Genomic DNA, 12,869 nt, shown 5'->3' on the forward strand with positions numbered 1-12,869 from the left:
CAGAAAACTAGAATACTCAAACAAACATGTGGGATGTTTCACTGATTTACACTGATCTTTTTCTTTAAAATTAGTGCACGGGGATGTTTTACAGTTCACATTTCAATGCTTCAAGCATCACATCTGCCAGGCATGGACCATAAAGTGTGATATTTACAATACAGAAGTGTGATACTTTAAAATAGCTGGTATCACAAATATCCTTAGGGCCTCGCAGTGAAGATAGTTTGAAGTTTTGTGCAACCTGTGGCATGGGAACAAAAACCATGTTTGTTTTTGGCACAAGTTTAACAGGGGAGTGCAGCTTTACAATTTAGCAATATGTAAACAACATCTTGCATATTTTAATGTTGTGTATCCCTCCCTTAGGAATGCCAAGCATACTGCTGTTTTCTTCCCCCTGCTGTCTGACCATAACAAACCGTGAGGGATGAAGTTTTTACAAAAGCAGTGAGCAACAGGAAAGTTTCCAGAACGTGGAAGGGCATCAGTAGTCATAAGCTGCAAGAAAGAAACAGAAGAGCAATTATCCACACCTGCCATTCAGTGTGAGCTCATGAGGAAGAGGAGCATGCGGTCCACTTCACAGAGAGAAATCCAGATGGGGGGTATCATGCAATTACACCAAGGTGGTCTTACTCTCTATAGTGAGGATGCAGGTACTAGCTGCTGTGCCTCTGCTGTTCACAGCCTTGCACATGTACTCTCCCTCGTCCTCTGGAAAGGTCTCTGGCAGGTAAAGGCAGTACGTCTCTCCTCGCTCTATATACTGATAATCCTCACAGTCCTGGAGCACCTCTCCCTCAAACCACCAGGTCACCTCCGGCTTCGGCTCCCCGGTGATCTTAACAGTGAACCGAACTGGCTCAGAGTCCACCACTGACTGATTCTTAAGGGGCTTTTTAAACCACGGAGCGCCTGACCTGGCATGGTCCTCCTCATCTTCATAGGCTGCAGAGCCATTGATGATGCTACTCTCCTCCTCCCCATCATCCTCCTTCTTCTGCAAACAGATGACAACATGAATCACAAGTGTTTACCGGGCTCAACGCAACCTTAAAGACTTTCTTAGCTGTCGTGCAATAAGAATACATGTCTGCTTGCAAGCTTTACTTTTTGGAGGGCAGCATCAATCTCTTGCTGCTCAAACTGCATTCTCTGCAGCTTCTGCTCCTCTATCCTCCTCCTCTCCTCCTCTTCCCGGGCTTTGGCCATTTGTTCAAATCGAGCACGCATATCCACCTTCTGTTTGAATGGTGACTCCTCGGCCCTCGCGGGAGTCAACGCTCTTTCCTCATCCTCCTGAAGAACACAGTAGTTATAATAGTCATAGTAGTAATTCTCTGTGATATTAAAAATGGAATTAAAACAAGACATTTTCTGTCTTTGAAAAAGATTTTGCTTGTGACATCTTGAATTACTGATGTTTTGTAGGAAATTCAACATCCATGTATGACGTGTGGGCATGCTTACGTCCTGGAACCTCTCCGCTTCTCTTTCTTTAATTTCATCGTCAATGGCCTTCCTCCTCGCCCGCTCCATCTCAATCTTTTTCTGAATTTCCTCCTCAGTCAGCTCCTTGATCTTCTCAAACTTGGACTTGAGGTTTTTGGCCTGGATGGAGCCAGTCCTCTTGAGCTTAGTCAGCTCTTCATATTCTTTGCTTACAACATCCGAGCTTTCATTTATCTCTTCCTGTGAAATACAAGCCAGTTGAACTGTTAGTACTTTGTATGTTTATGATGCTGTTAAACATTTCAAAGTAAGACCAGGACTGCTGACTCTGGCCTAATTGGCTGAGAGACCTGTGTTGATGGACATTGATCTGTGTTCTAGACTCACCTCGCCCATTTCTTGTCTGAGTTGTTCAAATTCCTGCTTCTCCTGCTCCAGTTTCTTTTTGCGTTCCTCCGCCTTACGTCTCCTCTCAGCTTCCTCTTTTTCTTTCAGCAGCTCTTCAAAGTTGATTTCCAGTTTTCTAGGGTGCAGTGCTTCCTGAGACTCACTCCTAACCATCCCGTCGTCCTCATCTAGAGCCTACACGCACAAGGCAGACATTACAATTAGGGAATTAACTAACCAGGATTATGTTCATGTTGTATTATCATGTTAGTCACTACTGGGTTCAGTTAATAATACAGTGAAATCATTTAAGTCAAACTACTTACCCAATATTAAATAATCCCATCAAAAGCAGAAGCCATTCTTAGCATTTAAAAATAACACGCATCCCTAAACAAACCACATCTTCATCTGGAGCCCTCCATAAATACATCTGTCTTTGTAACTGACTGGAAATAACATACATCTGAAATTGAAGGTGTCTTACTGTTTCATCTCCATATTCGGCCTTTTCCTGATCCAAGCCAGGGCTCTTGAAGAAATAATTTGGAGAAATAAAAGGCAATGCAGGTGCACCATTTGAGCCCATATGAATGATGTAATGCAAGATCAAAAAATGATTCATCTGCATCCAATTAGAATCGGTATATAGATGGCATTTAGATAAAGTTGGTCTGAAACCTTCCGAACAAATGTTACGGTAAAGTTAAACCTTTTACTAAATCAAGCTGAGCAGCTCTGCAGGAGCAAATTAAGTCACAGCACAAACAGCAGCAAGTCACTTCTAAAATGTTAGTGCTCAGACAAATGCATGTACGCTGTACAGTGTTTGGGGACTGACTCAGGTAGACTTACCATGCTCTTGCGGGCCTCAGCAAAGAGCCTCTTCTCCTCCTCCAGCCTCTTCTTGGCCTCCTCCTCAGCCTTCCTCTGTTCCTCCTCTCTCCTGTGGCGTTCCAGCTCCTCAAAACTGGCACATATTTTTCCAGGCTCACTGCCCTCCAGGTTCAACAAGGCCATCAGCACCTCATCATCCTCGTCGACTAGCTGCGTGGAAACACAGTAAGGTAAGCTTTCAGTGCCGCAGACGAGAGCTGGCTGGTGCGGTCGGCGATTGTATGTTTTATGAAACTTATTTGTAGAATAAACATTTTTCCATTAGTGCAGCTACTTTAAAGACACAGATATTAGTCACTGCTCCTCTTCATCCAGCACAGAGCCATCTGTTAAAATGCCACCGTAGAATCTGTGTGTATGAAGCTGATTGAGCTTATTGAGCTTTTGTGCTGTTGGCTGTTAGAATATGTTACCATGCACAGACGCACTATATTTTAATGTAACATGAACTACTGTTACCAACAGATGATGACTCTGCAGGAGGATTTATCATAATCTGAGAGAGATTACTGGCTTCACTTTTTCATACTGAGTTTTGTGTTTATTTATGGGAAGCGTATTGACCATGCTCTTCCTGGCTTCAGCAAAAGCTCTCCTCTCCTCTTCCATTCGTCTCTTCGCCTCCTCCTCTGCTTTCTTGCGCTCTTCTTCAACTCTTTGCCTTTCCAGCTCTTCAAAGCTCAGCCTCAGCTTTCCAGGCCGCAACTCTTCCTTGTCTTCTTTAAATTCCTGACTGTCCTCGTCGTCCTCTCCCTGATACGAGACAACAATCCTGATTAAGTCAGCGCAGCAACAGTCACCGCTCAGTAAATAATCCATCCAGTAAGAGATGCTGATATTCCTACACTTAAATATTTTTATATTCAAAATGTGTTGATATTGTGTATTGCAGAACCAGTTCTTGATTACCATTCCCAGCCTGGCCTCCTCAAAGGTTTTCTTCTCCTTTTCCAGGCGGCGTTTGGCTTCCTCCTCAGCCTGCTTCCTCCTCTGCTCCTGCCTTTCCTTCTCTAATTCCTCAAACGTCATCTTGAGCTTTCCAGGAGTCACCTGCACCTTCTCAGAGGGCTTCTCCTCTTCGTCCTGTAGCCAAATTAGTGTGAGAAAGCACAGAGCACTGTTAATCTGCATCAGCAGTCATTGTAACAACCCGGAGCAGCCTCTAATTTAAGCATTATTTTGATGTATCTGCGTTTAGCTGACCATATTCCTACCTGTTCAACAACCGAGCGTCGCTTGGCCTCCCTGAAGGAGCGTCTGTTTTCATCGTACCGTTTTTTTTTCTCCTCCTCCACCTTCTTCTTCACCTCCTCCTCTCGATTCTTCTCCATGTCTTCAAAGTTCATCTTGATTTTACCCGGAGGTCGTGACGGCTTCGCTGGAACCACTCTCACCAGAATGGTATCATCTCCTTCCTAAATGGCGTTTGATAAAGTTTGATGATCCAAGGAACGGCAAAGGCAGAGAGAGCCAAAATCAGAAAAAGTCAATGAATGATGAAACTGGCTGAGCATGAAAGACATTCACACAGTCCGGCAGTCAGAGTGTCAGTGGGTTGGGGGTAACTGTAGTCACCATTTGCAGTAGGTCGGAGGATGGTATCAGTTCAAGATAGCAGTCACAGTAAGGAGGTCTACGGCTAATTTAGTCACTGGGAGGTGTGGGAAACATTTGCCAGTCATATGCTGTCTACACCTGGCAACTCCAGTTGTTTCTCCATCTCCAAGACAAAGAGGCAGTTTCTTTACATTTAAACTGGATCGTTTTAATCGTGAGACATTGGAACAGATCTAAAGCCTCATTGGTTGTTAATATACAGGAAACATAAAGCTAATGATATGGAAAATAAGAGGGTGTGACCCAGTGTGCATAACAGATATAAAGAAAATACACTAAAATTCCATAGATTTACTGTAAATGCCACTTTTTGCCATTAAACCTTTAAATAAAAAAATAAAAAAACATTAGGGAGGTTTTTCTATCAGTGTTAAAAAAAACTACAAACCTTTTAGGATTTTAGAAGTCTCAACATGTTTTATTATTTTGGTTCTTCCAATTATATATTTAGTAAAGTTTACTGAAATCCTCAGAAAATCACCAGCTGCTTCTAAAATGAAGGACACTGACTGAGGTCCTGCTCATTACCGATGATCATCAAAGAAAATCAACAACAGAGTCATTTAAAGCATTAACTTCATTATGACTTTGACTGTTCTCACTGTAACACAGCAGCATTAGGGCACAGAAGTATATATCCCTATAGAAGTAGCAGGTATTACCTGTAAGGATACTTACATAACCATTCCCAAGAACGACACTGGAGGTGGAATAAGCCTGAAAGCTCCATTCGCTCTGCTCTATTGATACTGCACTGATTGGAAATATTCAGATTTGGTTTTTTACATTACGTGATGTTCAAATCTACTGTGAGATGAAAATAAAGGCGATTCCTTTACAATGAGTTCAGACGCTGCTACTGGTTTCAGACCTATAGCCTCCTCAAATGCTGCTTAAAATAACTGATCAGAGTGGCAGCTGAGGATTAGCTGGATCCTTACAGATACAAGTACACCCTTCTCAACAGAAGACAGGACTGAACCATCAAGACGTGCTGTCCCGCTTCACTGTGAAAGGTTCACTCACCTCAGCTGCTTTCTGAGCCAGTTCTTTCTTTATTTTGGCTTTTTCCATTTTGTCCTGGGCTTCCCTCTTCCTCCTCTCTTCTTCCATCTTCTTCCTTTCTTCTTCTTGTCTTTGTTTCTCCATCTCTGCAAACTTCCCCTTCACACTACCTGAAGATTTCACATGCCAGGCCTTTAGGTTCCCCCTCATCCCAGAATATTTTCCTCCTCTAACCTTTATGGTGCAGTGCAGTGGTTTGCGTCTTACCTGTGATTTTGGGGACGTAGGATTTTTCTACCTTTGCTGGCTTCACCTCTTCCTCCTCATCACTGGAATCGAGTAGCTCCTTTATCTGTAGCGGATCAGATGGAAAGCGATGCTAAGGTTTAGCTGGGATCATCTCTTTTGCCACTCAGGGGCCATGCTGGTCCCAGCAAGAACATGGGCCTAATCCCTGCTAATAGCTTGGTCATGTGACCTACAGGCAGTTCTGCGATTGGGCCATGGTGTTGTTGCACAGACAGGAGATGAGAGCAGGTGTCCAAACCTGGCCAGCTATGGCACGGCTGTACACCAGGAGGTTGTTATATCTGAGTATCACTGATAATCCACTCACTGTCTCAGTGCAATTATTTCACTGCAAAGAAAAGCTGTGTTAATCTTTAGATTCTTGATTTAGAAAATCTTTCTGCTGAGGCTGAAGTGACTGTTTTCTAATCTGCCCATTTATTTCCCCATTAGTCAATGGATTAATCCCTAAAATAGTAAAATACAGTGAAAACCTACAGTTTCCTAAGGTGAAGTTTTCCACTGTCTGAGCAACAGATATTCCATTTACAGTGAAATAAACAGATTAAAGCAACAAACCCATTTAAAAGCTGGGACCAGCAGTGGCAGAAAGTACATTTACTCATGTGCTGTGTTTATAAGTACAGTTTTACAGTATTTGTATTTTCATTATCTGTTTCAAAGCATCACAATAAAAATATTGCACAAATTGTAACTATATTTATTATTTATTTATAATATTAATTCTGAAATGGGTCAAGCTGCCTAATGTAAGTATGTTTTCATGTTTATACTTTAAGAAGATTTTTTTATGACATGGCTTTAAATAGCGTGTCTGCATTATGGTGTGCAGTTTTTACTCCAGTAAACGATGTGAGTGTCACTGGGAACCAGATGAACTTTAATGTTTGGATCCAGTGGAGCGTTTGGTGCTTTAGTATTAATAGGTTTAATTACCCTCTTTTGTTATGAGCATATGCCAAAGTGGATTATTTGACAAAGTAAGTAAAAGGTTAATTATATGTTAACAGTGTGGTTGATGCTGCAGTGCGGTGCATAGAAGACTGAATTCTCACTCAGGCTGTCAGCACTGTCACCCGTCATGCCTCGTCATGCCATGCAGGTCACAGTCGGGGTTAGTGAGGTTATCTGTCTTTGACCTGCTGCTTCCTGCGATTCCACTCTCTCTCCTTGATGTACTGCTCTTTCCTCTTCTGCTGCTCCTCCTGGTTCCTCTTCCGGCTGCGCTCCTCCCTGGCCTTCTGCATGGCCTCGAACTTGCTGGTCACCTCCCCCTTGTCTTTGGTCAGCTTTGGTACGTAGGTTCTGGCCACCGGCTTTTTGGATCGGAGGAGTTTCTGTGGTTTAACAGGCAAAAGAGGAAGGTCTGTTATGTAGCAGGGGGATGTTTTTTTTCTACAAATTGATTATTCATTTTATTTTATTAATTAAAATGACTGTTTTTTATCTTAAATTTCTGTCTCACCTCTTTTTTAAGTGCCACATCAGATATATTCTGGTCTTCATTTGCATCAGGTTGTGCATCCTTTGTTTTCGTGTCCTCTGCCCCACAATTAGCTTCTTCTGATTTTTCATTTTTCTTGGCAGTTTCGTTCTTTCTTTGCTCCACACCGTTCACATGTGTCTTCTCAGTCCCTTTGCTCGCTTCATCCTTCATTTGGCGAGTTTTTTTGTCTCCTCTGCCTGATATTTTCCTCTCAGTGTCACCTGTGTTGTGCTCGTTTTCATGTGTGACATCATCCATGTTGTGGGCGACTGCAGCCGCAACCTCCGTCATGTTTGTACCACAAAGACAAGCTGGCAGGCTCTGTTAAAAGGTGACCTATGAAGGGAAGGGAGGGATGGTTCGGATGTTACTGCACAACTAATGGATTTCCATTTCGTTCTACACATCCCAGAAGGTAAATGTGCCATGTGCCTTAAACCATAATTTTTATTTATCAGATATCTTCCTTTTTACGTTCCTCTACAGTCGTGTGGCCACTGCCATTAAACAAGTCACAGCAAAAGGCAGTTCAGTTGAATGCATTTAAAAAATTACATTGGATGATATATTTTATGATATATTTATGATTTTTTATTATGTCAGTGCCGTAATAACGTCATTAGCCAGCACCCAAATTTAACATCATATGTCTTTGCTCTCATGCAGCTTTTATCCAATCACAACAGATTCACTTGTTTTAGCATATCATTGACTAATATAATAATATATTAAATATAAATATAAATATAAATATATAAATATAAAATATTTTAGCAATCAAGTTTTCACTGCTCAATAAAATTATTGTGTATCTGCTCCATAATTTTATTTTTCCTTAATGGTTTGAGAACAACTAACTCGTTGGTCTAGACCCCCTGTTTTCCCAATGAAAATATGTTTTTAATAATAATAATTTTTTCTTAGCATTGTACGAGGATTTCTATGAGCATCAGGCCCCTGATGAGACCGAGTCCACTTCCCAGTGTGATTTGAAACAGTGCAATACGAAGCTCCCTGGCCTCTATTTTTAACCCACTTGTGGAACCAGGACATGTGATCATGGCTATTTCTGCTGAGCGACAGGCAGTTGGACGGAGCTCAAGTTGGCACCCAAATGTCGCCCCACAGACCCTCGGCAAAATGGCCAGACTAAGAGCAAGACAACTGCATGGATGAGAGACTGTTTGCACCGTTAGTCATCCAGCAGTCAGACCGTTGCTGTTTATCTGTATCTTCAAATACCTTTTCTATTCAGGCATGAAGGTCAGAGTGTGACATGATGCTACTTAAACTGGGCCTTTCCATTTTAGGGTCTCATGGTGTACAAATAGTCATACAGACATATATCACATACAAACAGTGGAAATGTAGAGCTATGGATGTGGTTTAGCTTGTATTTGGCCAAAAATCATATCAGTGAGCTTCTTTACGACACAGTCTCCAATCAGTGACTGGTATTAACTCAGTGCATGTCGTCATGTTTCTGTTTTCACACAAACAAACAGAATTTCCCGATGTGGTTGAGTTTGTGGACTCATAACAGACGTGGGCCTGATACTGAGAGAAGGTTCAGCTGTCGTCTCATTATTGTTTCTGCTGCTTATTGATTATGGTCATTCTGACTCCTCCACCCTCAGTCCCAGAAACAACTGGGTGACAGTTTCTATCACACCCACATTAACCTGCAGGCTCTGACTGAATGTTTGACTGACCCAGAATATTAAACAGAATCATTTTTGATAAGTTCTCAGTGCCTTGAAGGACGATCATGTAAAAAGGTAATTACAGTCACAGGCAGTTGTTGAGGTTTTTCTGGTAATGTCGCGTTTTTCTCCTCAGTTGATGCAAAATACACATTAAAGTTTGACCCATAAACATTTGGATTCGTTCTGTTGATGTGTGATTCTGACTATAACCCACAACAACATCAACAGAACCATATTATTGCAATTATATTGAAATCATACTGGACATGAGCTGTATCCCATAGAAAACAGCAATGATTTAAGACACCTCACCTGTTCCTAAATCCAGGTGTATGACCTGTCAGGAGAGTTTTAATTCAACTCAGGTCGCTCAGACCTTGTCAGGGGCCACGATCCAACAATCATGTCGTGTAATTTACCTTTTTATCGCGCTGCTCCTGTTTGTCTTAAAATCCTTCGGGTGGGCACGAACCAGACGGAGTGAAACTCTGGCCTAGCGAGACAATCCGAGCTGCACCAACTCGACTGGCTGCTGGTTGTGTGTCGGTGAAGCCGTTTCCATAAAAGTGCCGTTACTTTCTACCGGACACCGCATTCCGCGCGTGCCTGCGGCAGGTTCAGCTGTTGCCTCGTGAGCGCGCACTGTGTCACAGCTGCATCCAAAAGTTAATAGTGTTTAAAACCCATTGAGGAGTCTGTTCAGACTAACGGGACAAATGATTGTAATGTGGAGGCCCAGTCTGCTAATGGCACAATACACCGCGTGTGTCTGCGCTGCTTCGTTTCACCTTAACGTGGGATTAAAAGACATGATATATGTAGTTTATATAATTTAGCCGTTCATAACTGCACTGTTTTAACACTTTAGCATTAGTAGAAGGCTGATAATACACTATAGTCTAGTGACTGCAGTTTGTGGTTTGTTAATGTGGTTATTCATGAATTTAACTAAAGTATAACTTTTCCTATTGAGACTTATTTTATTACAACGGTGTTTTATTTTGCAGCTATTTGTTATTATGTTGTTGTGCATTGCTGTGTGCACTTTTAGGAGGTAAAGATAAAATATGCTTTAACTCCTTCGTTAATAAACACCACTGTGTTATGAACCATCTACTAAATTCATACCTTGAGTATAAATATACGGTAAATATCCAAATAAATAGAGGAATTTTAAATGAAACGTTGCCAGTTTGTGCTTTTATCTTGGACTAACAAGATAAAAGTGGCTGAACTGGCTTAAGAGGAACTGGACAGTTTTCTGGTGAAGTCTGTTTGAAAGCACCACGACATAAACGCAGACAGACGTTATCATTATCTGCTTGTTGGCCCTTTAGTGCCAGGATTCCTGACTTATCAGTGTAGAGGGACACCAGCTTGTTGTTTTTCCCACTTAACCTAGATGTTAATGTCATTCTGCTATGTAGTGACGGTTGGAGCTCATATTGTCACGCCAAAGAGCCACACATACCAGTTTATCAATGATTGAAGTCATAAAAGCTTTCAGCATACTTTCACTACATTACCCAGTGGGCGAGTCCTAAGACAAGTCAGTGGTTGTCTTTCTGGGGATGCATGTAAATAGAAATCATGCTGCAGACGCATTTTGTCTGCTCTAACGGCTCCATGCACAGCTGCTGACTCACTGACCAAACAGGCCTCAGGCAGAACATCCAGTGTGTAAAGTCCCCATTCAGGTTTTGTAGGACTGTTCCAGACTGTGTGCACACAAAGTCTTTAATGATGTTGTTGTTGGACTGTTTTATACTACTGAGATAATAATTATCTCTAGGCCTTTTTGTTTCCTATTGTATTTGACATGTGTATTAAGCAGGATTTTTTTAGTAGCATGCTGTGTCTGAACAGGGCTGAACATAAATCGAGCCTTTGAACATTTTCACCTTGTTATTTATTTGCTTCCTGGACAGATAAAGGTGTGAGCTGAATGGGGGTGTGCTGTGTGAACTGTCGGGGCAAAGGGGCTCCATCCTGCATGGCAGCAGGGACAACAAGGGGACTGCTTTAAATAGCCCCACAGCTGTGGCAACTAATCAGCACTGTAAAGACAGCAAACCTGAGTCAGTCCAGGCCTTAGTCTCAGCTGTTGAAACACAGCCCAGTCACCCTCATGAATATACTGTGGTGGTTCAGCCCCACACCCCTCGCTGACACGAAGGTGCAAGGTCTGCAGAGCATTTTCAAGAAAACAGAAGGATGCCACCGAGCTGCACGACAGTCTGCTGTTCCCGGACAACGGGAATCTTTTTAGACAGACAAATGTTCTGAACGTCAGATATTCTCTGTTGTGTTCTTGCTGTTGGGCTGCACGTTCTAACTAGAATACTACATACTACATACTTCTCAGCTGTGAGTGAGTGTTCAGCTGTTATGTGCAGAGAAAAGGCAGCTCCACCACAAAACAGGTGCTGCCTATGGACCGAGCAGGCCGCGCTGTTACCAAGCTGCTTCAGACACAACGACCACAACGACCACAAGAATCACAACAATCACAATAATCACAATAATCACGATCACATACATGTGAGAAAAGAGACAGTTTTTCAAAACTACGTCAAATAACTTAATAACTCGACTGTGCAGCTTCCAAAACCAATTGGTGATATTGGCTCGGTTTGATGAAAACCTTCACGAACAGTCTCAACAGTGCTGCTAGACTACTTCATAATCAGATACATGCTTTTTATTTCACTACCTTTTTTCAACAGTATCTGTGCAAAAACTGCGTAAAATTATCTGGAGGCCCTGGAGTGGGCTGCATTTTTAAAATGAAAGTCTACAATCGCGAGAGAAGCTTATGGCTTTTTGAGAGCTTAAGACTTTTAAAATACACATCTCAGAGTTTCGTGTCCTCATCTCCTTCTCCACGTCAGAGGGGTCATTTCCTCTTGTCTCATTTTATGCGTCCACTTTGACTTCAGCTCATATCTCTATCCCATTAACATTAACATTTCAGACTTTTTTAGGACATTTCAGTGAGCTGGTTGTAAAACACCTATCAATGCTCACACTTCTCCATCTTTGTCACTAATTACAAATGTCACTGCCCTCAGTTATACATGTTGCACTTTATTATTATTCCAAAACGATGCTGCTCAGCTCCCTGCTTCCAAACCTGTCTGTTTAGGCCTAAGTGCTTATTCATTTTATGTTTGACAGCGTTTAACAATGCATTCACTGTGAACGCCTGTCAGTTCACGTCAATGTGACAGAACCAATTATCAAGTCATGCATTATGAATTTAGATCAAGTGACTGAACTTTTCTGTTGTTTGTGCAAACTGCAGACTCAACCATGTGAAACACGACACATAACGTAGACAAACACACAGATGGCAAAAAGGCTTTTCTTTAGTTCCTGCTCCTGTTTTTGTTTATGCTCCAGCTGCTACATGTGTCAGGAGTTAAAGAGTTTGTCATATATGATCCATCCATCACCTGTACCCCCTTAGTCCTTTAACCAGGGTCCCAGGGATCTGCTGGAGCCTATCCCAGCTCTCTTTGGGTGAAAGGCAGGGGTCCACCCTGGACAGGTCCCCAGTCCATCACAGGGCCACATAGAGACAAACAACCTCACACACTCACACTCACTCCTATGGGCAATTTAGAGTCACCAGTCAACCTGACATACATGTTTTTGGACTGTGGGAGGAAACCAGAGTACCTGGAGAAAACCCACACAAGCACAGGGAGAACATGCAGACTCCACACAGAAAGGCCCCTGATGGGTTTCAGACCAGGAACCTTCTTGATGTGAGGCAACACTGCTAACCACTTAACCACCATGCTGCTTCTTCATATATGATGTTCTATGTAATTTGGATACATTTAGGCCAAAATGAACAATAATTTGAAAACAAACCAGTTTTGAAAACTGACTTGTAAAACCTTCTGGGAAGAAATGCCAGTTTAATTTAATATATAGATACTTTATGCAATAATAATTTATATTTTATATATATTAATATATAGGCCAGCCTTGATTTGAAA

At 42.0% G+C, this 12,869-nt stretch overlaps 1 protein-coding gene across 2 annotated transcripts; it reads right to left on the reverse strand.

Annotated features, from left to right (window-relative positions):
- Window positions 1–283: 283 nt before the first annotated feature.
- On the reverse strand, window positions 284–9,436 carry nexn (nexilin (F actin binding protein)). Of its 2 annotated transcripts, XM_026305459.1 has the most exons (14): window positions 9,282–9,436; window positions 7,136–7,492; window positions 6,810–7,007; window positions 5,629–5,713; window positions 5,383–5,531; window positions 3,954–4,154; window positions 3,649–3,822; window positions 3,304–3,492; window positions 2,698–2,889; window positions 1,843–2,037; window positions 1,474–1,695; window positions 1,114–1,302; window positions 640–1,003; window positions 284–501 (listed from the first exon to the last, which is right to left on the reverse strand). In XM_026305459.1, exons 2-14 carry the CDS (start codon window positions 7,445–7,447, stop codon window positions 488–490), a joined length of 2,484 nt encoding a protein of 827 aa, XP_026161244.1. In that variant the 5' UTR covers window positions 7,448–7,492; window positions 9,282–9,436; the 3' UTR covers window positions 284–487. The 2 variants fall into 2 exon arrangements, with proteins under 2 accessions (XP_026161244.1, XP_026161243.1); XM_026305458.1 differs by lacking the exon at window positions 284–501 and having other exon boundaries at window positions 605–1,003.
- Window positions 9,437–12,869: the final 3,433 nt, after the last annotated feature.

Source organism: Mastacembelus armatus, chromosome 4, assembly GCF_900324485.2.
Source record: "Mastacembelus armatus chromosome 4, fMasArm1.2, whole genome shotgun sequence".
Taxonomy (NCBI): Eukaryota; Metazoa; Chordata; class Actinopteri; order Synbranchiformes; family Mastacembelidae; genus Mastacembelus; species Mastacembelus armatus.